The following is a 27,425-nucleotide window of genomic DNA, read 5'->3' as shown; positions in this document are numbered from 1 at the left end:
AGCAAAAGCCTGAGAGTTCGGGCAGGCAATGTCACAAGTCGCAAACACGAATCTGTGATGGTGTCTCCAACTCGTGCACGTGGTACAAAAACACCAACTGTGCGCGTTTAGACGAGCAAGGAGAAGGCGCACGAGTTTAACTGAAGAGTTTAATAAAGCAACCGTGGCAGTATGGCTTGTCATTCTGCTCCTTAAAGGTGCCCTTGTTGAGCTGCTTGAGGCAGAAAGCGCACACAAAATGTTCCGGGTGAAATTTCTTGCCCATGGCTGTGATGCAGCGGCCCGTGATGGCCTTTTGGCAGCCCGAGCAGAGCGAGCCACGCCGCTCGTGGTAGTGCGCCTCGCAGTACGGCTGACCCTCGTGGTCAAAGAAGCTGCCGTTTATGAACGGCGTGAAGCACTCCTGCCAATGACAGTGAACAATCAAACAGGGCGGCTTAAATTATTATTATTTTAACAAAAAACAAACAGGAAATGTTATTTCTACGTCAAGCAAACGGTATGAGTCGAAGCTCTCACCCTGCAGACGAAGCATTCGGGGTGCCAGAGTGAATTGAGTGCGGAGATGTAGTTGTCCAGGATGGCCCGGGCACAACCTCCACACTTGGGTGCGAAAATGTCAAAGTAGTCCTTCCTGCAGTACGCCTTTCCATCCTTCTCATGAAAGCCTGCAGGGAAGAAATGATTCATGCTGACACTCCTGCATGTTTTTTTAATAACTCCAACCTGAATCTGCCCCTGTGAGGTATTCATAGTGCTCTCGTACCTTCTGGCCCAAAGAAGGCTCCGCACTGGGCGCAGAAGAAATGCTCGGGATGCCAAGTCTTGTCCAAGGCAGTCACCACTTTCTGTCAGATTGGCAACAATCACGGTCAGTTTGTCCAAGGTGTCTGCTACTAATATTTGAAACCAATAAGACACCGCTCATTTTATGGAAATGTGTCATATGTTTGAAATAAAACAGTACTCATTGTAAAGTGTGGTGCCTACACGTACAGTATAAATAATGTGTATCTTATAAACTCACCACTAGGGGGGGCAAGGTCACAAAAGACCGACTGCAGTAGTCTACATGAAGTAATTGTAGCAAATCAATGGAAATCTATCTAATGTCAGATTATGCAAATTACATTTGCGCACGCACGCACACACACACACACACACACACACACACACACACACACACACACACACACACACACACACACACACACACACACACACACACACACACACACACACACACACACACACACACACACACACCTCTAAGAAATTGCAATGCAAGAACTAAAACACAAATTCTGCCCTTACAAAAATAACACTGGGGAACAAGTTGGGGAAAAGATCCTGTTCAGACTGATTGAATCTAAAATTGGCATGCAGATTCCCAAAATTGCAGTCATTTTTTCTCTATCACGTTAAGTTTAGTCTCCACAGCCAGCAAAATTCCACTGATTAGCTGTAGTAAGACAGTAGAAAGAAGAGCTGATTACAATTGGGTTCGTCTACAGCTGCCGGGCAACTTGTTTATGCAGTCACAATTGAGACGGTATATTGAGAGGCGTGTACAGCTCCCAATTGGTCAGAACTGTCAAAAACTACAAATACAACGCTAGCATAGTAGCAATTAAGAAGATCATTCTGACTTTTCTCTTAGCCTTGTGACCATGGACATATCAGTAATACGTTCTATGGTGTTTTAAGATGTTGATGTAGTTTTCAAAGCTTGTAACTATACCATCTTTGTGTTTTATTAGCAAACACATGCATTTCAGATTAAAAAAAAGAAAATGGCGAACCCATAGCTCAAAACCTTGATGTGATAGAGAAAAGCTGACATCATCTTTGGATTCTGAACCCAAAATTAGTTATAAACAGCTGTCAGATTACGCATAAAAAATTCTGTAATTCAGTTTGGTCTGACGTGGTCTGAGAGGTATTAATTTAAGATGTAGTGCTGTCACTATCGAATATTTTTAGAATTGATTAATCTATTGATTATTCAATCGACTAGTCCGATTCACTTTAATTTTGCATTACAGTGTATTACAAAAGCACCCCCCCCCCACAATTATGGTTTATTAACCAGTGATTGGTGTTTATTCCGTACTTTGTATTCGTATAGTGATTGAATAAAAAGGGTGATTGATGTTGCCCTATGTTACCGGTCTGCTCATTAACAGATGTTTGCAAATGTCTTATTTTGATTAAACACAGAAGATAATCAGTCTTCATTCACGAAGGGCCACAGAAATCAGTGAACAATTACTGTTGATATGATATAAACGTCTCCAAACGATTATTAAAACAGTTGTTGATTAATTTGATAATCGATTACTTGGCAAATATTCAATTAATTCTGAAAGCTCTATTAAAATGTTAATTATGACAGCACTATGTACCATTTGCACTTCTACTATGCAGCTGGCCACTTGAACTGTTTGTAATATTTTGGTTCGGAGCTGTTTTTTTTCTTTTTCTTTTCTTCTTTTTTACTATTCATGCCGGTTGCTCTTGAGAGAAGTCAAGTGTGGATTTGTCAAACAAGCCCTGAAGCAGCGCATTGGAAAATGTTGGGAGTGACTAACGTTGGACATTCCCCGGTTAAAGTCCGCTTGCCTACTTCCCCTTCCAGAGACGCTGGGATTGTGCGTGCATGGAAATAAAGATACGAGTGTGTCATGTCTGTCTATCCCACACAAGAAGTCACTCATCCAATAATGGCCATGTTCCATTAGCCTATGAATAAATAAGTAAAGGATATCCACCCATCCATGAGTGCAGTAGGTTATGGCATGAGTGTGTACATGTATGCATTACTCACATCCAGTATGGGCCCATTACAGTAGTGGCATCTTGGCGAGAAGAGACTGTGATAGTCTTTCTCGCAGTAAGGTTGTCCCTCGCGCTCAAAGAAGTTCCTGGAGCCGATCTCGTCCTGGCAGTGGGTGCACACAAAGTGCTCAGGGTGCCACGTTCTTCCCATGGCAGTCACCACCTGAGGGATTAACCGCACAGGGGATTAAATGCGAATGAGCTGCAAGGGAGAATTTCTATTAATCCTCATTTTGTATCCTCAAGCATGTTATGCTGGTAACCTAATAAAATGTTGTCCATGTTTATAAAGTGTCAGGTGAAAAGGAATCACCTGTCCAACTATGGGCTTTTTGCAGGCCCCACAGACGCCTTTAGCCACAGTCTGGACTCCCAGCCTGTTCAGGTCGGATTGCAGGCTCCCCAGCATGTTGTCCAGTTTATTGGCGGGTTTGGCTGGTCCAGTGGGGGACGTCTTTCCCTGCGACTGGATCTAACAGGTTTTACAGATTTAGTACGAGGGGTTAAAAAGGCAAGAAATGGACCACATCTTTTTTCAGGCTTTCTTGGCTGCTCAGGTCAGCGATGAAGTTTGGGACAGAAAATAAAAAATGTTCGCACCGTTTTCCTTTTTTTTGTTGTTGTTGGCAAATACTAGTGTACGGTACTGTTCACCCTGCATTTTTAGCATCAGACCAAAAGTTGCCAAGTAAAAAAGGATGTTCAGAGTCACAACCTGATTGGACAGCCTTTTAGAAGTGTGATGGAACTCAAACTATCAAAACAATAATGCAAAATTAAAAAGGATTCAGATGTATGTGTCAATCTTTTTCTGTTATAATTTCATGATTTCCGTGTCTTTGGTTGATGGAATGGTCACATTTAAGCAAACATTGTTTTTTCATGTGACCTAGATTCGCATGTTGGCTGCACACGGGTTTGGATGATAGCATTAACACCTGACAAAAAGAACTGTAACGCAATCATGCCACAGTTTTGTTTGAACAAGGTATGTTCAATACCACTATTTTTACTCACTGTGAGTACTTACAGAACATCAATATCTGTAGTAATTTTAAAGTTAAAGTACCACTGATTGTCACACCCTTCTAAGTGGGGCAACATTTGTTTTCCGCATTTGACCCCTCCCCTGAGGGAGCGGTGAGCAGCAGCAGGGGCCGCGCTCAAGAATCATTTGGTGATCTAACCCCCCAATTCCGACCCTTAATGCTGAGTGTCAAGCAGGGAGGTAAATGGGGTTTTATAGTCTTTGGGTATGACCTGATTGAACCCGCAACCTCCCAGTCTCAGGCCGGACACCACTAAGCCATAGAGCTGATATATCAAACTTCATTTAACACAATGAAAAAAATGTTGAACAAACATTTCTTTCTTACGCGGATGATAATGTGTCAAATTGCTGCAGTATAGCGCCAACTACTCAATATCAGATTTGTTTTGCCTTTAGTATTGGTGGCTGGTATCCACAAGTACCCGATAACTTAAAATAAGCCAATATCAATCTATCCGGTGTACCATTACTCATCCAACCATAGTTTGAACCTAACCAAACCAAATTAGCTATCCTTTTAAAATTAATTACAGGGCTACTAGCTTTTGGATTTCTAATTTCACAATAATCAAAGACACTGTGGGGTAAAAAGGTATTTGGCCAAAATCCAATAGAAAGTCTATGGGAAACTGGCCAAATACTGTAATTCTTGCCCACTGTATAACGTAGAAATAGGTTAGTACCGATCGCAGTTATCGGTATCGGGCCAATACCCTGCCTTATTCAAGGTATCGGTACTCACAACAGCATACAAAATCAGTATCAGCCACCCTTCTTGTGGCCGTTTTACGATCAGAAACTAGAAACAACAAAAATAGAAAATAGCCATTAATTGCATGCAATTTTAATGATAAATGTTATATTGGGCTATATAGATCTTTTAAAACGATCCGTCATTGTCTTTTGGCAAATTTTACATATAAAAAGTACTAGTGGTATCAGTACCGGTGGTACCTACTCAAGAGTTGAGTACTCATACTGTTATCTGTCTTAAAAAAGTGTTATTGAACATCCTATATATAATATGTGGGTCTGTTTTTTTAACAGAGATTATTGAAGCTCAAACATGTTTCAAAAAATGCCCCCCATTTGTGGTGATGATACACTGGTATAGCTGACTGGTCTTTGAGCTATGCCGCCAATTAACGAGTGTTCAGTATGACAGGCTATAAGTGTAGCGGTAAATGTGCAGCCATATGGCAGATGAAGTTTCAGTAGCAGTGCAAGCCAACCATTCCTGCACACAGCCAGGAGGTGTGACCCTCAACTTGCCTCTAAGCTCTTAAACTCAACTCAGAACACACAACTCGGGGCTCTGTCATACATCAGAATTAGAAAAAGGGGCTCGCTATCTGTAGCCTGGGTGTCAGCGCCACTCATAACCTGCACTGGCTGGGTTTCAGGCGACGCGCAAAGAGGTTATCCGTTTCCAGCTTGCTGCCAAAAACAGACCTAAGGATCACACAACCCTGTGGCTGCCATAAATACAACAGGTATAGACTGCAGTTTGAATGGTTAAGCAAATGACTGTAGAGATTGCGCCAGTAGATTTAAAGGTCACCAAATGGAAGGATTTTAGGGTGAGAAATAAGAAAAGAGGTGAAGAGAGTTGAGCCATGCCTGAATAGGTGGGAAGAGGGCGTCATACTCGGTCTGACAGCACACTGACATAAAGACCTTGGGGGGCGGAGGTGGAGTGACGGGCTTGGGTGGGGGGCTTGGTGATGGAGGAGTCTGGACAGGGGGAGGCGTGGGCTCCCTTGGGGGAGGAGTAGGCTCCTTGGGGGGCGGCGGGGTAGGTTCCCGAGGGGGGGGAGGCGTCGGAGGGGGTGGAGGGAGCGGCAGCGGCGGCGGTGTCTGTTTTACTGGGGGGATCTTTTTGGGAGCTGGAGGGGACTTCTGAGGGGAGAGGACTTTTCTCTGGGGGACAGGAGACTCAGGAGGGATGATGATCTGGAGAGGGAGTGAGAAAGGAAATGGCAAAGAAGAGCGAGTAAAGCACAAGAACAGGGAAGAAGAAGAAAGGATAAGTTACAAAGCAACTTATGTCCAAGATTACTCACCAAAAGTAAATCTCAATTTTAGATTTCAACTGAATGTGTCTCTAACGTCTACCTTATCCACTGGCGGCAGGGCTCTTTCTTCACGTATTCGCTGCGGGTTTGACATCACGATGACGCCTTCCGTCAGCCAGTCGTCGGGCTGTCGTTTACGCCGGCGTTCCGCGCGGCCGATTCCCAGTTTCCCCTGCAGCTCCTCAATGAGCCGATCTTGGGAATGACTCTTATTCACAATAACGGGTCCCATTTTACGGCGCACTATTCCGTCCTTGTACATGGGATGCACGTTGGCGGTCTCTTTTGTGCGACGGATAACCGACTTGAGCTGGAGGGTAGATTATAGTGGAGGTTGTGCAAAATTCCATGGTGGCGTTTCAAGCACAGGAAGATCAATCAATAGCACTTCAAACAATGCTCTGTATTTGCACCGCACACATTTATCCCCAATTGAATTTCTTGTGATGGGGAAAAAAAAGTCATTCTCGTTTGTCACTGCAAAACAAAGCTATTTTCTATTGGTAAGTGAGGCATGGCATACCGGAGACTCAAGACAATATAGATCCATTACAACGCTTGCAAAGCAGTTTGCACGAGCAAAAGCCAGTCAGAGGATCAAGGGAAAAATATACTGTGTATTAGGGATGTTCAATACCACTTTTTTCAGACCAATAACAGTACGAATACTCAACTCTCTAGTCACCAATACTGATAAAAGTAGTACTTTTGATACATAAAATTTCCCAAAAGGAAAAAAAACTATGACATATGATCATTTTAAAGAATAATTTATCCCAATATAGCATTTTCCTAAAAAATACATGAAATTAAATGGCAATTTTCTTTTCTTCTAGTGGTAGTTTCTGATTATAAAGTGACCACAAACGGTGATCAGTCACCGTTGCTTAGGGATAGACCAACCATGGACGATTATCGGTGCCGTTACTCAGCAATTTGACGAATATCAGCGTAGGGCTTTTTGAAGAATCATATTGCCGATAATAGATCAATGAGCCTTGCAACTCTCTGCACCTTCTGTTTATATGTTTGAAATTAAAACTAAGATGAGTAACAATGTAAAATGTTAAAAAGTATAATCTGAAAGATTTGTTTTGGCCTGTCCGGGACGTTTCTGTGCGGAGACTCAACGTTTTCCTTCCAGCCAAGCCACGGATGCAAGCTACTATCAGTGGCATATGTAAATTTAGATGTGTGAATGCCAGCTTTTGATTGGTGGCTTGGTTTCACGCTTGTTTCTGGTTGGCTGCTGTTCTCGGCTTTCTCGAGCATCAGTTTTGAATTTACAAACAGCAATTGCAATTGAAAAACGTCGCACAGTACCTTTTAATTATTTTATTTATTTCAGATATTTGGAAATCTTGCAAAACTTATTTACTGTTAAAACAATAGGAAACTATTTGTTTAAGTTTTTATTTAGCTTTTAAGATATGCTAATGATCTTGGGAGGTTGTCTATTGACTAAGATTACTATATATATATATATATATTTTTTAAAGATGTTCAATTATGCTTAAAAAGAAAGTTAAGAGTTGGAGTTTTTATTTTTTTTTTATTTTTTTTTTGACACCAATATTTTCCATTTAAGTGAATGTGAATGTCAGCTCCAAATATTGGTTATCAGCCTCCTTGACTACCAATAATCTGCATTTGTATCGGCCCTAAAAAAAACAAAAAAACATTTCGGCCTCTCTCTACCGTGACAAGTACAGATACCCTGAAATAAGGCCAAGTATTGGCACTTACGAATCCCTATACTATATATTTGCACAGAAAAAAGTCTGACAAAAGTTTTCATCTTGACGTTTGCATCATTGCTGGTTGCGTAAACATAACAGGCGAGGTCCTATGCCGAACAAAATTGTTGACTCAGGCAAGTAGGAGCATGCAGTCACCCTATTAGTAATTCTTTCAACATCAGCCACAAGAAACCTTTACAAACCTATCCCCCTTTATGAGCCTTTTGCAATTCTTATGCAGTGACACTCCATGCATCACACCACACTGAAAGTCTACTTTTTTACAGCTTGTGCTGAATTGTAGGAACCTCTCTCCCAATATTTCCTAGTTACATTTCCTTCATGCCAGCTTATTTTTGGAGCTTATTTGATGCATCTCCTACTTGGCCAGAAGCAGACAAACGCTCAATGGCAGATGGTTGCTGTGTGGGTAGATCCAGCGTTGCATCTGGTGTCCCTGGGCAGGTGGAGGGGGTGAAACACTCATCAATCCAACTGGCTTCCGTCATCGGCGTCAGGGTCCCCTCTCGGCTCACATCTGGGTACATGCCATCATCTTCATCCCATGGTCTGTACTCATCCTCAGGCGCATGATAAGCGAGTGGCTGGTTTGCATCCGGATGAATGGAGTCGGGTGCTAAGAGTTTTTCTAAGGCGTTATCCAATACAGGCTCCCGGCACGGCCAGGTTAAGTCCATTATTTCACTTCGCTGTTTTTTGGTAGGAGGGGAAGACGGGCTAGAGGGCACTGCAGAAAGTGAAACTGGTGAATCTCTGGGACTACTACTAGCATCTGCAACCATGTAGGTCTTTTTGATGACTAAAGCAGGACTCTTTGGAGCTGTACTTTCACTTTTTCGAATTGTTGCTGGACTTGAAATCTTTGGACGCGTTACTAGGTGTGCAATCTGAGGGGCCAATTCTGGAGTACAACTTTTGGAATCAGTTCCTGAGCTAGAGACGTTGAGGACCATCTCAGGACTTGCGAGCTTTGGAGCTGGACTTGAGAGTCTTGGAATTAACACTGGACTCTTGGGAACACTACTTGAAACCTGACCTGATATTTTTGGAACGGTTACTGGGCTAGTAGACATTGGCAATGTTTCTGGAGTTGTTGATGTTACTGGACATTCATTATTTTCAAATATATGTTGGCCATGATGTACAGGTGCTGGACTGTAATCTTTAGGAGTTGGGCTCAGACTCACAGACTGTTTGGACAAACTTAGTGGATTTGGGTTGGAAGCATCAACTAAACAGGGATTCCGAGCAGCAGGGTCCGAAGTGAAACTACTTGAATTTTTTCCCAGTGAACTTGAGGCTTTATTAGTAGCGACTTCGGTGACTGATGAACTAGATGAGCTCCCAACTTCAGTTTCAATAGGTTGCTTTGGGGTACTAGAAACACTGCAGCTCTCAAAACGAGCGATCTCTGAGGTGACAATGCCACCAGCTTCTTTTTTGGGTGTTGTAACGGTGACAGTCGAACTAGCGGTGAAGGTAGGGGTTGAACAACCGTCTTCATCTATGTGAAGTTCCAGAGGAAGATTGGTACAAGATGATGTGGTGTAGCTAGATAATGGATCAATATCCACAGAAGACTCAATATGGGTAATTGAGGACGGAGTGTCAAGGGTTATCATTGGTGAGGCTGCAGGATATGAGGGGTCTACCACTTCCTGGTTCATTGACAGTTGAGAGTCAGACTACCGGTAACACATACATACGTAAAAACAAAGACATGGACAGTGATAGAGAAAAGAGAAACAGACCAAGAAAAATACGTTGAGATGAAGGGAATGGAAGGTAATGTTTCACAGACTCACAAAATGCCAAGACCGGGCTTACACTTTCCTTTTTTAACTCATCGCGATTAGATTTAGAAATGTATCTGGAGCGGTGGTTCTTAACCACTAAGATGGAACCCAGGGGCAGCAGAAACAATGAAAACAGTGGAGGCCCCAGAATTGAACCATGTAGAACACCTTACGTTCCATTATACATGTGAATTCAAATTTAACATATTCATCCGACTACCTTCTTTTTCTGCTCGACAGAGTTAGTATTAAGGGATTACAATAAAAACTAAATCACAAAATGTACCATCACAACGGTCAGAAGTCGACTCCCGAGGACACTAAATTCCCTGCAATGTAGCGCAATCACCTGCAGCCAATGATGGCCAAGCATCATGAATCATTTGAGTCGAGTGTGTGTCTTGACCCCTGCCAAACCCCTGAGACTGACTCTCTGAACCCCTGGGGTTCGATCGAACCCAGGTTAACTTATTCACTCGCAGCCATTTTTACTGAAGCAACGACCTTCTTCTGTTTTACTGGATTTTGACTGATTTTGCAAGGCTTACAGAATAATGTGTTCTATTGCTATAAAACCCTACTAAAAGAAAGATGAGACTCTCTTCTTTCAGGAAAAAAAGTACATTTGTATCTGTTTCCATTTTGCAGCAATTAGCATTAGAATATAGCTAAGTTTAATCATTATTCACAAATCTGTTTTGAACTGTGGGTAAATCAGCTTGTTTTCAACATGGCCCTGGTTGATGTCTTATACTCTGCTGCCACCTGCTGGCTGTTTTTGTAATAACTACTATTGCTTTAACCGTTCTCTGCAGTTGAGAGGCTGCATCAAATCTGTATGCTCTAGCACAAAAAAAACATTAAAAAAAACGTATAAATACATCTTTGGGACAGTTAAAACATTTAAAATAGAACGTATTATATACGTTTTTGGGAGCAAATGAGTTAATAACCACTGCTCTAGAGTTAAACATACGAACCAGTTTTCAAATTAACAAATTCAAAAAAAGCTCACATTGCTTTGAACTTTGAAGTCCGACAAGGAGGCCATCAGCTCATCTAGCTCTCGTGTGGCAGAGGACGCAGACATTCTTGCTTGTTGCTGTGATTGCGTTTCCTCTTGTCCATCACTCTGCCCGTCACACACCAACAATGGACCAGGTCTAAAGGAAGAATGGTACAAATTCAATAGCTGACTTGTCAGACCAATGTTCTGTCTTCTGACAGATGAATTTCACATACATATGCGAGGGCACTGAGCTCTCCAGCTCATCAAGAAGGCTCTCCACGCTTGGTCGGACGTCTTCTATTCCTCGAACCGCAGCACTGCACGTAGGATTTTCCAACACAGGTGGAGGGACCTGGGGTGGAACAAACACTCCATTCTCCTCAATACTTTGGACCACAATGCTGGCTGGCAGCGGTGGGGCCGCCTCCTCTATTGACACAAAACGGTATTTTTGATTTTAGCAAATTGTAAATCACGGTCATTTTGAAAGGTTGATTTGATAGAATTGAAACATATAATGGGCAAACCTTCAGTAGGGAAGGCAGGGGTGCTTTGCTGGACAGAGTTGAGTTCCAGCAGCAGGCGGTCCAGCTCTGACAGGTTGTTACCAAAGGACTGATTAATGGCAGGTGAAGATTCACTGCTCTTCTGCTTATTAGGAAAACTGCACATAAAGCAGAGACATTCAACATCTATTTAAAACTTGTACTAGGCATACAGTATTAGGTGGCATTACTGAAGCATTTGAAGGGAGATATTTTCATATGATCATAGCAATGGTCAGAATGTCATTATAAAAAAAAACTATGTATCTTAAATTCAAATTTACCAACTATTTTTGTGGTTATGTTTTGTCCTCAATAAATTGTTTCACCTGTATACATGGTCCTCTTCACCAAAGGGTTGTGATGGACTGCTGTTATCTCTTGACTGATGTAAGGAAGTCGCATGTGAATTAGAGTCCATTTAAATGAAGGTACACTTTTACAGTAACCAACCTAAGTTCATCTTGATCATTATTGATACTTACAAGCGCATTTACATCTGTTTCCTGTACTCCGTTGAGAGTTTTCTCACAGGGAGTAGGTGGGCCTTGCGGTGAAAAGCAGATTTCTTGTTGGGTTTGACCTCCAACAGGAAGAGCGTAGGACGTCTCATCAGATAGGAAAAGTGGACGTTTTGAAATGTGGGATGTTGTGGACTCAAGGTCTGCCAGCAAAGCATCTAAGGAAGAGCAGAATAAAGATTTTATATTGGATACTTGAGTTTAGCAAATACAACAAAATACTACAGAATGTGGATTATTCAGCCTGCCCATGTATCTATCGTCAAGTTTATACTAAACAAAACACAGTCATTTAAATTTTCTTACACTCAACCACAACAGGTGTGCACATATACGGAAGATGATACTAAGTTGCAAAATTGGAAACATTCACATCACACTTTAGTTATTCATTGACCCTCATCTGTGTGGAAACTCTTCATATGCATGGGGTGTCTCCATTACATTATGCTGCAGTTAAAACATGGAAGCAATAACAATGCACAAAAAAAAGCAACTAAATCATCGGTAGATACACGAACAGCCTTACTGTACTATACCTAGGCCTCATTATAGCATACCACCTCACTACAGCAGTATATGATTTATTTTCCATTGCTTCATAAATCCTAAAAAAAAGTCCAATATTCAATAATTAATAAATTAAATCTTGTATTTAAGTATAAAACTACAACAGATGAGTTAATCAAACATTTGAGGGGATTTGTGTACAAAACAGCCACAAATGGGTATTAAATTTGATGGCAGGGGCATCTTGGGTTCACCTCAGAGCAGTGGCATGCCAGTACCAACTTAGCTACTTGCCTCAAGTGAGCAAGTCAAGCATGCAAAAGACGACTGACAGTCATCCAACTTTGGCACGTTACACACGGTAGAGACGATGAAGGGATTTAAATAAAGAACCATTTGTTTGGCTGAGTCAGGTCACATAAGAAGAGTTTAATTTCATGTCATTGGGCTGTATGGTGTGGTTACTACTAAATCTACCTACCAGTAAGCTGTACAATCATAAAGCATCCAATATGTTTTAATGGTTTAATTAAGACAGCTTCTGATTTAAAAAAATATTTATATACACTTGTAGTTTTCACAGTAAAACAAAGACAGGTAAACACAATATCCAGTAATGTACATGAAATACTAATTCATTTTATGCATAATTAAAAGCAAGTAAACAATCATAACCAATTCACATAGCGCTGGAAAAAAGCCAACAGCACTTACAAAAGGTAAAGGCTAACACTAGCTTCTCAAATTAATTTACAGTAGTGTGCATGATGTGTCCTTTTAGAAATGTGCCTTGGTCCATCCATATCTAGCCTATTCATGATCTCTGGCAAAGAAGGAGACGTTCTTTTATAAGCAATGACACTCCCCAACTCAAACGTTAACAGTCTTTCTTTGGTCGTCACTGTTCGTTCTAGCAAAACTCTGAACAATTGCTGTCTGGCCTTCTCTGGGATCCTCACAGGCTATTTAGCCTCAAATTTAGTCTTTAAATACAACACCAAGATCAAAACTGTAACATTAGGAACATCTGACGACCTGGAAACCGACGCTAAGAATAGCGCTGTATCATCAGTAAAAGTTCCCAGACAGCAAGGGGACACAGCAGAGGCAAGACCAGAGCCATAGCAGATCCACTAGGACTGAGTTAGCATTAGCATGTATAGCATGGCTCACATGCCAGCAGACTAGGTTGCACAGCAGAGATCCCACTGTGGACAGTCACACTGCTTGGTGTTTTGTTGTGGATTATGCAAAATTGTGTACGTTTCTGAAGCCAACCATTTGTGACAAGCATTAAAATAGATTTTGAAATTACTGTCATCTCTCACGTAAGGTCAGTAGATCTGTAGTCACCATGCCTCAGTACAAGGGGAAGTCAACATGTTTAGATTACTAGTTTTAGACAAGATACGTATGTGTGGTTTTCCTGTTTAAAAAAGGGTGGGTGATAATATCAATTCATAAATGCAATGTAATACTTCCCCTACACAATTCAATGTCCTTTCAGCAATGTCTCCCTACAATTCCATATCGATTCAGCAAATCCTCTGAATCGATTCACCTACTGGCCAGTGGGGGACGATTTGCATGAGGTTCATGTTGTATGAACGAAATCTGTGTTTAACCAAACAACAATAGGCCCTATGGTGAATAAAGCAAGCAGCAGTATGAAGTGAGTTGCCTTCTAATTTTAAATCTTTAGGGTCATGTTGGATTTTCCGGGAAATTCACCTGCAATTGACACCAAGCGCTGTCCAAGCACAGAAGATAAGAGTCTCTGGCTGTGTGTACATTTGCATTTGCAAGGGTTATTTTGTCACTTAACTCTTTGACTGCCAAAAACGTTAAATGACGTTTAGTAAAAACCTACGGAGGGCCGCCAAGGACGTTAAAAGACGTTCTCCAATTATTATTATTTTTTTGGGAAACGGGTGGAGGAAAGCCTTGGCCAGCTGTGGTGAAAGTTTCCAGCAGATCTAGTTAGCCTAATGACTATTTTTGGCCCCTAGATGGCAGCAATGACTCTCTTTTGACAAGATTGGGTAGGCGTCAGTAGAAGACGTGAGGCGGAGCTAGAGGGGACAATGGCTGGGGAAGGGAAGAGAACATGGCGACCGGTTGTAAGCAGCTCATGTTCGAGCAGTTTTTTTCAAAGACGAAAAGCATCGACCAACGCTAAAGAGCACATTGATGACGACGATGATCATCATCGATGATGATGATGATGGTGACTCCGAGGTTGGAAGCGTTGACGCGGCAGTAGAAGACGTGAGGCGGAGCTAGATGGCTGAGGAAGCGAACAATGGCGACCGGTTGCAAGCAGCTCACACTTGGGAATTTTTTTCAAAGACGAAAGGCATCGACCAACGCTAAAGAGTACATTGATGACGACGATGATCATCATCGATGATGATGATGGTGACTCCGAGTTTGACGCCGAAGTTGGAAGCGCTGACGCGGCGGCTATGACGACGTCATAAAGGTTCACCGGCTAGCGATGCTAACACCGGAAAACGCGGAGCACAACCGAGCACGCTCAGGCGGCCGTTCAATCGGACGACGAAGAGTGCCCCGAGTCCAATGCATATTCATCGGAGGAGTGGGTACAGTCTGCTACTTGCTATTCCCCGGAAAAAAAGGCCGTCAAGAAAGTGTAACGTCTGCACGCGAAACGGACAATCGAAGTGAAACGTATCTGTTGTGCAAATCCTGCTCCGTCTCCTTGCACGCTGGGCAGTGTTACAAAAAGAAAAACTGTATTTGAAACATCCACATAATTGTAAATAGTACCACAGTTGCACACATTTGTAAATAGTTTGCGAAATTGTTTTGTCAAATTGTTACACTGTTGAATGGAAATAAACGTATTTTGCAATCTAAAAACACTTTTTCATTGTTGGTGGTGGTGTATTACAGAAGTAAAGCACTATTTAGGTGTTTGTGGCATCATTCATGGACAAAAAGAAGTGTACAATTCACAAGAGTGCATGAAATAACATTGTTTCACAAAAAGCTCCTTTTCTCCGCTTTTTGTTTCAAAACAGAGCATTTCGGTGAAACTAACCATTTTCTATTGTTGATTACTGAAGAACGGAATAAGGTAGAAACAACTTTTTTTCTGATGAAAGATGAGAGTTCAATCTTTCATTTGGTAGTATGTGTGTTTCCATAGTCCAAACACAACATTTTCTGTGGACCTTGAAAGATCAGTCAAAATGCTTAAATCGGCTGGCACTGGCGACATCCCGTTTCTGAAAACGTCTGGCAGTCAAAGAGTTAATATATTTATAATAATAATAATAATAATAATAATAATAATAATAATTATTATTATTATTAAGACAATAATCCCTAACAATCAAGGTTTCTTGCCTAATAGAGTTGAGATTTGATTTTCATGTTTAAATTACATTTTATTCCATTTAAAGCAACGTATCAACAAATATAGCTTTCTAAATAAAGGTTACTGTTACAGAGGACTCAAAATTGAAACAAATCCTAAAAAGACAACATAATGATAATTTTTACTTGAAAATGCCATTAAAATCATTGTGTCGTTTGGCCGAACTGTTCTCAGAACAAAGCTGTGCAGCAGCTGCTGAAGATCTCAGTCAACAGATGTTAGTCCAGATGGTTTACACTGGGGATGCTAATCAAATTAGCTGTGCATCTGAACTGGCTTTAACCATCATTAAAAAACATTTTTAGCTCCGAAATAACCGAGTGCTGAAACATTAACCCTCAGGCTACAGACACTTTTAATTGTTGTAAATGACAAGGTTGGTGGTGGATGAAATGTGCAGCTTATTTACCAAGTGGCATGAATAATGTTGTAAACAACAAAAGAGTAGTCAGGAAGTAGTGATGAGGATATTTTGAAGTGTATCCGTTCACTGAACAATGTGCCTGGCGTGCTCTGGCTCATCCGCAAACTACACAAATACAGAGGTGTGTCAGCTTCTTCTGCCAAGAGGACATACCACAAACACATGCATTCTTCTGTGGCCAAAAATGAACCTCCAGTAAAGTGAGAAATATCACAAGAGCCCACTAAAATAACCAAATACTCATTTACAATAATTGTATCCCAATAGGATTTGTTTTTCATCAATCAAGGTATTTGAGAGCAAGGTGAATACAACCCTAACATGGGCACATGTTAGAGTAGAGTAGACTTAGACTACTAGACTTGTTTGAAGAGTTTACATGTCATTTCATGATATACAATCCAACTCAAGCCACATGAAACTGCGCTCCGTTCACCGATCATCAAAGGATGAACTGCAACTGCACATTTGGTTTCTATTTTATTTGCCTTTTTGACTTCCTATTTTCTAGAACACTTGTACTAAACAAAGGCTCAACAAGGGCTCTCATGTTGTACATGAAGGACAGTTAAAGACTTAGTGGGCTGTTAGGATATTTGAGTGGTTAATATTATAAGTTTTACTTTAATTTTGGTACAGAAACCAAAGAAGGACTCATATTAGACAAACAAAGCCATTGAGCCACACTAAATGTACAGTAAATCCAGTTTACAATTGATATCAGTCTAATGATCTGAGCAGTTCCAATCAAGAGACAGAGGAAGTGACACGGCAGGGCACAAAAGGTTTGACAATGAAGCATGGCAATGAGACAGCAAGTGAAACCACAAAGTGTTTGCATGCACATATTTCAAGGCGAAAATGTGGCTTGACGAAGACTGAGGAGACTCCCTTCCGCTCAGATGAATGCTATGCACTTTAATTACACGGACATTGCTTCATGCAGGGGGTTCATTACAGGAAAGCGAAAGAGGAAGTGAGAGGAAGATAAAAAGGGGCTGACGAGATCTGGGCGGCAGGAGAGCGGATGAAAGGATTTAAAATGAGGGAGGGGGGGATCTGCAGGAAAGAAGGGTATGGAAAGACAACCATATAAGGAGTACATTGTGAACAATGCTCTGCGAGACTACAGTAAGAGCAGCTCAATATTGTCGCTGTCCTGTAAAAAAAACACGCCCATTTTTATTTTATTTGTTACGTTTTTGGGATGTCTGTGTTCGGATTCATCCCAAAAAAGTCATAAGATCGTCAAGTCAAAAAATGGACGTAAGTGTTTTTCACAGGACAGCGGCGATATGAAGGTAATTGCACATATTAAGTTCAGAGCACTAATCTGACAAGGACATCAACACAAGTAGGACATAGGGTGTCCTCTTGACACACATCTCAGCTAATGTTAGCACACACAAATCAATGCACTTGACTGATATGATCAAGTCATGATGGCTCAAACGATTGTAGCTGATAGTAGTTAGGGGAGAAGGGGGACCAACAGAAACTGAATATTAAACCTGTTTCAAGGCAAAACTAAAGTAGGGCTGCTGATTTTCTTGCTCAAGGCAAACAAGAAAAACAATGGCTTCATCTTAACTTTCCAAATGTCATGACATTCAAAATAAAACTACATGAATATCCAATCTCTCCATTTGTGCTCGCCTTCGTCTAACAACTCATTCCTTCCTGTAATTCCTTTGGTTCTTTCTCATATTATTGATGCGGCTGATAGAAATTCCTGACATGCCGCAGCTCGTTGTCCACATGAGTGGTGAACAACTGAACAAGATAGCTTCAAGAGGCAGTGCGAGAAGTGTGTCGAACCAAAGCGAGGGAGTGTCTAATGTGATATGACAGCCTTTCATGTCGTGTTGTGAGTAAGACGGCCTCTCGGTGCGCTGCATGATAACACACAATGAATACCACCGCCAGTTGTTGGACCTCAACACTTGCACTTGATGCCCCCCCCCCCCCCCTGCCCCCTCATCCCCCAAGAGAGCCTCACTGAGGACAGCACTACAGGTGCAACAATAAGACAACAACACAATGTACGTGAGTCTTGGAGCTTGCATATGAAACACAGGAGCTAAAAATACCTTCCCCATTTGACCTTAACCTGTAGGACACAAAACATCCTGTTAAGTAGATAATAGACTCACTTGGGCTGGTGCTAAGGCCTGCTTGAAATCGCTTTGTTTCTTTTTTATTGATATTCACACACAAAAAATCAATGTTGATTTGCCGGGGGAAGAAATGTCAGTGAAGTTTGTTGACTTGTCATAAAACAACAAAACTCAAATAAGTCAGTGCCACAAGGTCCAAACCAAACGTCTTGCGTGTGTTGAAGGCCCCGCCCTTAAGAAACTAATAGGCACTCCCGAGATTCAATAACTCTGCTTCTGACACTCTAATATCCTTCAAAACTCACATCGTCTGTCTGGCGGACCGCCCAATGGGTTCGCTGGCCCTTCTCGCAATGCTAAGTAAACAGGAGGTTTAAATCATTGATGTGCTCCTGCCAATAAACAACATCATCGCACTGAAGGCAGATAAATTATATAGGTTGGGCTTTTAATAAGAATGGCATTTTAAAATCTATTGACACTAAACACACATCCATTAAATCCCATGGGTGTTTTTTTCTTCTTTTCGGAAATAGGAGTAGAACAGTTACAAGAAAAAATAGAAGAGACACATTTGTATTGGAAATATTTGTACAAGATGACAGAAATATTGATACATACATGCATGTAATTTTTTAAAGGGATGGGCCAGTACCGATACCTGGCCTAGTGGCCTTATTTCTACGATCAGGGATTAGAAATTGGAAATTAAAAGAAGTAAAATTGCATGAAATTAATGGCAATTTTCAGGGAAAATGCTTTGTTGGCATATAAGTTTAAAAGGATCTGTCATTGTTATTTGGTGGGGCGGGAATTATGTACTAAAAGTGCTAGTGGTATCGCCGTATCGGTACTTGGTATTGGTATCGGTGACTACTCAATGCTGAGTACTCATACGTGGTGTCAGTCTGGGGGAAAAAACGTGGTATTCAACATCCCTAAATTTGTACTAATTATTTATTCTATGGGTATATTTGGTCCACAAAAATGCTTCGCTTTGTGAACATTTTAGTTTGTGACAAGAAACTTGAACTATAATTGTGTGAAATGTATTTCCATACTTGGACATGGTAATGAATAAAAGATGAAAAATAGGTCTGAAAAATGTTAAGAAATATTTTGTCTTAGTGGTTTAGCATTCTTGCAATAATCCTTCTGGGAGCAGGTGTACACTAAACAACAGGCCTGATATCCCCCCCCCCCCCCCGACAGCCATCAGTTTGGTCCGGTTGTGTATTTCCTCCAGTAAAGTAGGTCAGAGGCACAGAAACAAGTTGCTCTCTGTCCCCTCCAGGAGGACAAGGACACAAGGAAGTGAAGTGAGAGGACAGCTACAAAGCAGAAGCAAATCACTCTACTGGAAAACAATCAGATGTATGTGAGCCTACTGTATATCTGCCTGTGTGTGTGCGTGCGCGGAGATTAGTAATCCACAGTCTGCATCAGTGGGAATGTTATTAAACCATACATCAAACTTCCTAAACTATCCTCATCAACTGCCAGATTCTGACAACAAAATTCAATCAACTGTAGGTAGATTGGAACCCAGGAGAGTGCAAACCTTCACCAGTATGCAACATCTCGGTCAATATTGACACATTTGCAGCTCCTGCCTGTATGCTTAATCAATAGTGAACACAATTAGGAAAAGAAAACACTCAAATGTTATAAACAGCTGTGAAAAAAATACCTCTCGTCTTTGCTCTGCCCCACTTGGCTGAGGTAACCCTTATCTTTGCCCAAGAATCAAAGGCCTTTATTGCTGTACATTTATTAAACCTGTGCCAATTTACTGACAACATTTCTTGATATAAGAGCACTGTGTTATCTCACCCCGCACACCACAATGACCATAAATTTTCCAAGAGATCAAGACAAATCGGTGAAAAAGCTTTAGAACCACGAGGAGTCACTGAATCTACCTTTACCCAATGGGGGCTTGACAGTTGGAGACTGATAAACCAAAATTGGAAATGCGATAGCAAAGAGGAGAAATATTAAGACGGCCGTAGAACTTGAAAAATAACACACTGTGAAAAAGACATCACAGTGCCTACAGATAGTGATGGCAGTGCAACACTGAAGCTTTGATACAAGCTTCAAACCCTGAACTACAATTCCAGAGAACCACTGCTTCAAAGCTTCTTTTGGTGCGGAAAAAATCACGTGACATATGACGTCCGAAGCAGCGACTGATTCGTTGCCCGAATGAATCACATGCCTGGTTCGCGGTCCAATCACGTGATTCTCGATTCTGACAGGTGACAGGTTGAAACAGTTTTGAATTTGAGCGTCAACCCTTTATGACCGCTCTAAACAATGTACTATTCGTGGGTTGTCGGTGTGTTGTTGGTGCTGTTGAATTGTCATTGCCTTGCGTTGTTACATTTGGTCATTCATGGAGCCAGCCAGAAAGAGAGGTCGTTCTGAAATGTGGGAACACTTCAATCTGATCACTCCTGATAAGGTAGGTGTGCTGGCTGTTTAAAGTTATGTATATAGATAAGAATCAGAAAAAAAACTTTAATTATCCCCGGAGGACAATTATTTATTGATGTATTTTTTCGAAGGGCATTTTTTTTTTTCGAGGCGCAAATTAAATAAAAAACGTTTTGACTTGGACGGGAATGGAACCCGAGTACCCGAGTGGCAGGTGATAATTTTACCACTGAACAACCAATGTTTGGTTGTAAAGCTTATGTAAATAGGCTTTACCTTTTTTACTTTCTTCAATTGATTTGACCTCAGTCAGGTGCATGTGTAGAAACAGTATATGTAATATGATTAGTGTACCCATTTTACCCAAGTTGTGAGCAAAAAAAGAAACCGGCTCAATCCAAAAACAGTGGAAAAAATAATGTACCTCAATAAAAATCTTTGAGTGTCCCCCATGACCCCCTATCAGTTACACAAGCACACCCAACCTATGCCATATTTTACCAGCCCTTTCTCCTCAATAACAAAATACACACATTCATCAGTTTTTATTTGTCAATAGAACATGCTATTCGGTCTTAGTGTGAGTCCATCAAAGAATTTTCAAAGCCAAGATGCTTTAAATCCACTGCAGCCTTGCAGTTTACCAGTAGAGGTCACTGTAACTGAAGCTTCGCATAATGAACTTATTTTCAAAACAATTGGCTCAAGTGGTTCAGTGCTTCACAAAAGCTTCATTTGCCCATCACTACCTACAGAATCAGATAACGACCAATCACAGCTCACCTGTTTTCTGGGTTTGGTCATGTGACATTCGCAAAGCTAAATCCTTTGGCACTGTGTTGTCATTTTCAGTCGACAGCAAGTGACAAAATGGCCGCTTCGAGAGATTGATAATGGGTGGATTTTGCTGCTTAACTAATTTTATAAACGCAATATTAACCGGAATGCCGTGTTAACAGTCATTTCTGGACTATAAGCCGCTACTTTTTTCACTTGCATTCAACCCTGTGGCTAATACAAATGTGCGTCTTATCCATCAGATCAAAGGAAGCGCAAGAGCGTCAGGCAGAGCAAAACAAACCAAGTGAGCCCAATTACAGTAGGAAAGACAGAATGAATTCGAGACAATTTGTGCCCTCATTACGGAAAAGAAAGTAGCCGGAACCTGGTGCGATAACATTAGCTGCGTTTCCACCGAAGGACGTTCGAGTATGCGGAGGGGGCTAGGGACTTTCACAGGAACCGTCCTCTCAGCCGGCCCGCTTGTGGCTGTGTCTCCACTGCGGAGTAGTACCCATTTAGCAACGTCACGAGTTTCAATCGACACGTTAACGCCGTGCGACGGTTTCTCCCGTGACATCACCCAAGCACGGCGCCGCAAAAATCAGAACAACAACGAGGAAAGAGAAAAACTTGTGGCAGTTGATGTTTTTTTCAGCTTTTTTTTAAATGTACTTGGCGTGGATGGATGGTTTGAGTGAGAGGAGACGGCGTCTAGATGAAGAATTTGAAAAGGCTAACTAACAGTAGAGTGGAACGAAAATAGGCAAAGGGTTATTAAAAGAATTGTTTTGGTGAAAGAGACTTAAGCCGAGAATGCATCATCGTCGCCCATGAAGGTTAGATAATTTTTTATACAAAATCAATCAATTTTTAGCCAATCAGCACGAAAGCCCGCTCGGGAGTTTATCGAGCCGGCGGAATACCTACCCTCGAGTAGGACCTCTGCTCGTCCCTGTAAGTTCCTGTAAATGTGGCCCAGTTGGGAAGGCTCCTGCAGTGGAGACGCGCACATACCGGGCTGGCCCCTTAAATTTACCCCAAAGTTCCTGCGGTAGAAACGCAGCTATTAAAACACCTGCGGCTTATATGTGTAACAAACACGAGTATTCCCCAAATTTTGCTAGCGCGGCTTATAGACAGGTGCGCCTTATAGTCCAGAAATTAATGTAAACAATTATTGTAAAGGATTTTTTTTATTTGACTTTAAGTCTTATTATAAAGCAGTTAACTTGTAATGAACAGGTGTTAAGTGTGAAGAAGATAGTTAATAAAGACTTTATGACGATTGAGAGTTTGACTCTGAAACAGTTCAATTTCCATTACAATATTTGCTATGGGGAATATTGTTGTGATTATGAAAAAAAATCAAATAGGCCAAAGAGTGTTAGAAATGATGACAGGTTACATAAAATACATGTATAGCTACCCCACTCGGTTGGATGTCAAATGTTGCAGACCCTCTAGCTGCTTTTATATTTTCTTGCCATTTAACATTAGCTTCAAAATCTGGTTTCCTGGAGGCACATGAGAAAGCAGAGCACACAACTAAAGATATTTCAGGATATTAGGATTTGCTCCTTTCGGCTCAGAGGAAGTCCGCAGAAAAAGGCAATGAGTGACTCACAGAGTTTGTGACCTGCAGTGTTGGTTAGCGGCACACAATGCACTTGACTGTCACCAACCATAGAACAGAGGGAACTTCCTGTCACAAATCGTGCACTTAGCAAGTAAAGGAGCGGCTCCAACAAACGGGAGCTTACTTAACTGCCATGTACACCACAATGCAGCAAACAGATGTCGCCTTGTCTACATCAGCCTGATTCTTTTTTTACGGTAGAGCTGACTTTACATCAACACAGGGGGGCTGAGACCCACGTGAGACGACGTGACTGGTTGTGGAGCTGTCACTGCTCAGTAAGATTGCTTGTCAAGGCGCCTGTTCACACAAACAAACTAGGATCTGACGAGCATGTGCGTGTGTGTGCTGACCAACATATGGTTCAAAGCCCTTCAGCAAGTTTACTTCAAAGTTCAACAGATGGACAAAACCCTGCAGGAATGAAGGAGGGATTCCTGCAAAAACTCACACGTTACATTCATCTAGTGTGAGCTTGTCCCTAGAAGGCCAATGTTGCTCAAGGTTCTATCAGAAAGTAAAGTTACTTGATGGCAGACTTGTATTATTGTCAGAAAATTTGACAAACTGGATAGTAGAGACAACAAAATATTTCCAAACTTCCTTTAAAGAGAACGTCAAAAAATATTATTTACAACAATATGTTCTGTGCACCTTCACTAATCTAAACATGGCATTCTGATGAATAATGTGTTGATGGAATATGAATTAGGCAGCAAAACCCAAGTGTTTTGAATTGATTAATCTCTTAGGTGGCCATTTTGCCACTTGCTGTAAATTGAAAATGACATCACAGTTGCTCAGGGGTCAGGTAACAATCGATCATGGCTCAACAGTTTCCTGAGTTTGGTCATGTGACATTGGCAACCTGAGTTGTGATTGGTTACCTGAGCCCTAAACAACTGTGATGTCATTTTCAGTCGACAGCAAGTGGCAAAATTGTAACTCCACAAATGCAACATTAATCAGGATGCTAGTACAGCCGCATAGAACATATATTATTGTAAAGATTTTTTTTTTTTACTTCCTGTTTGACGCAACACTAAGGAACTTTTCAACCTTAATGAAATACTTTCATAACTCTTCTGATGAAACATCGACTTAAAACTAGTTGGATGGTACCGTTGCCATGACCCGAGGGGGTATGTATCATTTTTACTGGCACTAAGCAACTTCTACAAAAAACTACAAATGTGCTGACTGCTTTACAGCTGTCATGGCAGAAAATGCAAATTAACCCAAAAGTTTTGTCTTCAGAGAGATTAAAAGGCTAATACACTACTACGCAAGTTTGGTTCATGTTCTGATGATGTAAAGTTGTTCCTGTTTAAATCATATTGTACACCTTTGTATACAGCTCTCCATTGGCATAGTTATAAAAAAAAAAAGCAAGTATGTATAGGCTTCAAGTGGCCTATAATGATGCTCTGCAAGTGCTTTTAAGAAGGCCACGATGGACTAGTGCAACTGAGATGTTTGTCTCTGTGCAAGTGAACACTTTGCAAGCTGTACTAAGAACTTTAATGTATAGTTTTGTTGGTAGACTGGGAAAGTCTCAAAATGAAATGTTTGTGTCACTCACGAATATTGTGCAATTTGCTACCAGTCGAACATATGGAAACACTGGTATGCCTGTCTTCTTAATGTGTAACATTTTTTTTTTTATCTATCTATCATATATATATATGTATATATACTGTAGGTAATGAGAACTCTGTTTCAAAAAGTGAGTAAAGCAAATCTGAAGTAACCACATAATTTACCAATCTAAATTTAGACTTAAAAGTATCTAGGCTACATCAGTTCTCATTTAAGAAGTACGTCGCCCACACCCACTCTGTGAGTGACATTTCCAACGCTGTGGCGGCTGAGATGACAACGCTCTGGGGAGTTGCTTAACTTCAAAACACTGCCACTAAAATGACAGTGTGGCAAATCACAATGAGAAGTAACAGAGTTGAAAGGTAGTGCTCATCAGGCTTAGAGAAAGGAGGCTGTTTGAGAGCCATGTCTTGCTCGTGCATGGCCTGGGTTCAACTTCGGGGAGTGAGGAGGTGAGGTCAATTCAAGTTTGCCATGAGAAATGTCACGGCATCACGAGAACATTAAACACATCTGTGTCAACAACAAAGCAATTCAAATCATCGCTCCGCTGGATGTTTCCAGTGTGAGAAAAAGTGGATAACCAAAATTTACAATCTGCATTGATCTGCTTTGCTGCAAACTCAGCCCGCTTTTAAGCAGCGCGCTGCGTGTTTGGCCACCTGGATGCTTTGCATGTGGAGAGAGTGGGTTGAGCAAGAAGAAGCATGAATTCTGGCTGACACAATCCTTTCATGTGGCCTGATCCCACCCACCCCTTGCTCCCACGGCTGGGTCACACAACACATTTCACGATCCTGTGCAGCTTGTGGACGAGGAGAAAGCAAAACTGCCTGGTGGGATCAGAGACCAAAGCGAAAGAGGGCAAAGTGAGGTATCTGCAGGCCAATGAAAGGTTTCAGGTTGCTGCTGCCTCATTACTTGAGAAGAGGGACTCTTCTTCTCTGCTAAAAATACATGACGGAGTTCTCTTGTGGGTGGCCGATAAACATTTTCACCTCCCCAAAAGCTGTTTGAATAAATATAAACAGACAGTAGACAAAACACAAGCCTGATACATAGCGCCCCATGTGAAACTAGACGTTTTGAGATCGCAGCCAAAACCATGATTTTATCTACAACCACGTGACATAGACATTTTACTGGGTTGCATGACATTCTTTTTTTATGCAGCCACTTCAAGAAGAGCCGTGTAAACCGAGGAGCTAACCATAAACATTGACTGGATATAGAATGACTAATTCTTTGTAAAGTGTCATTCACGCCACGTTAGCAACTAAAGGTGTGGCCATGTCTGGATAGTCAAAGTTTTCTGCTCTTGGACAAGAGTGTCCAGATTATTCGACTCGATAGGTCTGCCTGTCTCCACCTCACAGATGCAGGCAAATTTTCTGAATGCAAACGCAAAAAAATTACTTCTGAAACTTAACTTCACAGCTCAGAACACAACATACTGTGATAGCTTAATTAGCCTACTTCTGAATCTGAGGTTTCCCTCTCCTTTTTAATTACAGCACCTTTTTCCCCCCCACACACAAGGGAGTATTTGATTTAAAATATTTACACTTTAGAAAGATCACACAAGTTGGTGGCTGATCCTAAATAGAAATGACTGTGAACATGTGGTGCAAGTAGCTGACTAAAAAGGAAATGTGGAGGGCCGTATTTTAAGTCAAGCATTCAATTCCAGCTGGGCTTGAACATAAACGCACCACCGCTGACAGTATAGTTAATTATTGACTTTAAAATGCCTGGTGATTTTCGTAGCCTTTAAATGCCACTCCTACCCAACCCATTTGTACGAACATCTTATGTCTAATCAAATGTCAAAATCAAATTAATGGCTGTAAGCAATAAAAGTTAGAGGACCTTGAAGTGGCCACTAAAGCCAGGTTCGAATTTCCACGTCAACTCATAAACACGGCAATTTAGTAGACTTTTCGTAATGTCCCTGAAGGTAACATTTAATTAAAGACCACACAAGGCCTTTCTCTATGGATTACACTCATGCTGCTTTCACACAAACTTGGACTTACTCGCATTTTCCTCACACAAACAAGCGTGCTAAACCGCGTATTCGCGTACACGAAGGTGCTAAAGCGCTCGCATGTTGTTGTAGCGCTATATTTACCTAAATCATCCATGTTGGCCGGAAAATCGAAGCTGTTAAGAACCCCGCAACGTTCCCGCTCCGTCGAGCACCGTTTTGGTTGGGTTGGCCGCCTCTCCGGTGTAGCGTCCGTTCGCTAAAATGTGCTGGATAAACGCAGCGAAGTTTTCAAGTTCCCCTCGTACACACTCCCAAACACCACTCATCGCCAGATTGCCCCTGAGAGGAGAATCTCTCCAGCAAGGACCAGCCCACTCTGCCAGCCCCCCTGCCGCCATGCAACCCCCTAGCTGAAGAAAGAGGAGGCTGCGTCATCTATTGGCAAATGAGGGAAGTGCAGAGCATTGGTGATAATGTAGCACGTTTGTTGCTACATTTAGTAACTTTTTCTCCCACAAAGCATGGGTCATTGTGATTTCCAAAAGAATATTGAAAAAGTGAACATGTAAAATGTAAGTTCACGGAGATTTATATAAATAAAGTATTTTATTTTATTTTCCCAAGTTGATCTATTGTGAGAAATTGTTGACACGTTGGGTGTCTTTGGACAGATTGGTAATTAATGATAATGATATAATTAAAAGTATTTTTGAGCAAACGTGGTGTTTCAGATGTGTATCAAAGTGGTAACCCTTCTTTAGTGTTACAGTATTTCTCATTTCATTGTTTTATCTTGTTTTTAAGGGGTTTTTTTGCCCCTGGTGTTCCAACATAAAAAGTGAAAAATTCTCCCTCTTAACAACACAACATATTTTTTTCTGTCACACAGGCCTCTCTGCCTGGTTGCAAAATTGCTCACTAAATGT

At 41.4% G+C, this 27,425-nt stretch overlaps 2 protein-coding genes across 3 annotated transcripts; both read right to left on the bottom strand.

Moving 5' to 3' along the window:
- Window positions 1–135: 135 nt before the first annotated feature.
- Window positions 136–26,928, bottom strand: LOC144056450 (paxillin-like). Of its 2 annotated transcripts, XM_077573283.1 has the most exons (11): window positions 26,641–26,912; window positions 11,560–11,753; window positions 11,404–11,459; window positions 11,057–11,193; window positions 10,763–10,958; window positions 10,536–10,683; window positions 3,152–3,310; window positions 2,828–3,001; window positions 767–848; window positions 520–668; window positions 136–403 (listed from the first exon to the last, which is right to left on the bottom strand). In XM_077573283.1, exons 1-11 carry the CDS (start codon window positions 26,651–26,653, stop codon window positions 137–139), a joined length of 1,575 nt encoding a protein of 524 aa, XP_077429409.1. In that variant the 5' UTR covers window positions 26,654–26,912; the 3' UTR covers window position 136. The 2 variants fall into 2 exon arrangements, with proteins under 2 accessions (XP_077429409.1, XP_077429408.1); XM_077573282.1 differs by lacking the exons at window positions 136–403; window positions 520–668; window positions 767–848; window positions 2,828–3,001; window positions 3,152–3,310 and adding an exon at window positions 7,918–9,409 and having other exon boundaries at window positions 26,641–26,928.
- LOC144056451 (uncharacterized) lies at window positions 3,323–6,307 on the bottom strand. Its single transcript, XM_077573285.1, has 2 exons — window positions 6,005–6,307; window positions 3,323–5,842 (listed from the first exon to the last, which is right to left on the bottom strand). The coding sequence occupies exons 1-2, from the start codon at window positions 6,224–6,226 to the stop codon at window positions 5,465–5,467; spliced, it is 600 nt and encodes a 199-aa protein (XP_077429411.1). The 5' UTR covers window positions 6,227–6,307; the 3' UTR covers window positions 3,323–5,464.
- Window positions 26,929–27,425: the final 497 nt, after the last annotated feature.

This window comes from Vanacampus margaritifer, chromosome 8 (genome assembly GCF_051991255.1).
Source record: "Vanacampus margaritifer isolate UIUO_Vmar chromosome 8, RoL_Vmar_1.0, whole genome shotgun sequence".
Lineage (NCBI taxonomy): Eukaryota > Metazoa > Chordata > Actinopteri > Syngnathiformes > Syngnathidae > Vanacampus > Vanacampus margaritifer.
This window is presented reverse-complemented; position numbering and strand designations above follow the sequence as displayed.

What these genes read in the sequence shown, in the direction of transcription:
- LOC144056450 (XM_077573282.1), bottom strand. An exon ending in AAACAGATGTAAATGCGCTT is followed by an intron (nt 11,460 to 11,559) that starts GTAAGTATCAAT and finishes TCCTTACATCAG; the next exon opens with TCAAGAGATAACAGCAGTCC. An exon ending in ACTTCAAAGTTCAAAGCAAT is followed by an intron (nt 9,410 to 10,535) that starts GTGAGCTTTTTT and finishes TGTTACCGGTAG; the next exon opens with TCTGACTCTCAACTGTCAAT.
- LOC144056451 (XM_077573285.1), bottom strand. Translation starts at nt 6,226, where the DNA reads ATGTACAAGGACGGAATAGTGCGCCGTAAAATGGGACCCGTTATTGTG. An exon ending in CCCTGCCGCCAGTGGATAAG is followed by an intron (nt 5,843 to 6,004) that starts GTAGACGTTAGA and finishes CTCCCTCTCCAG; the next exon opens with ATCATCATCCCTCCTGAGTC.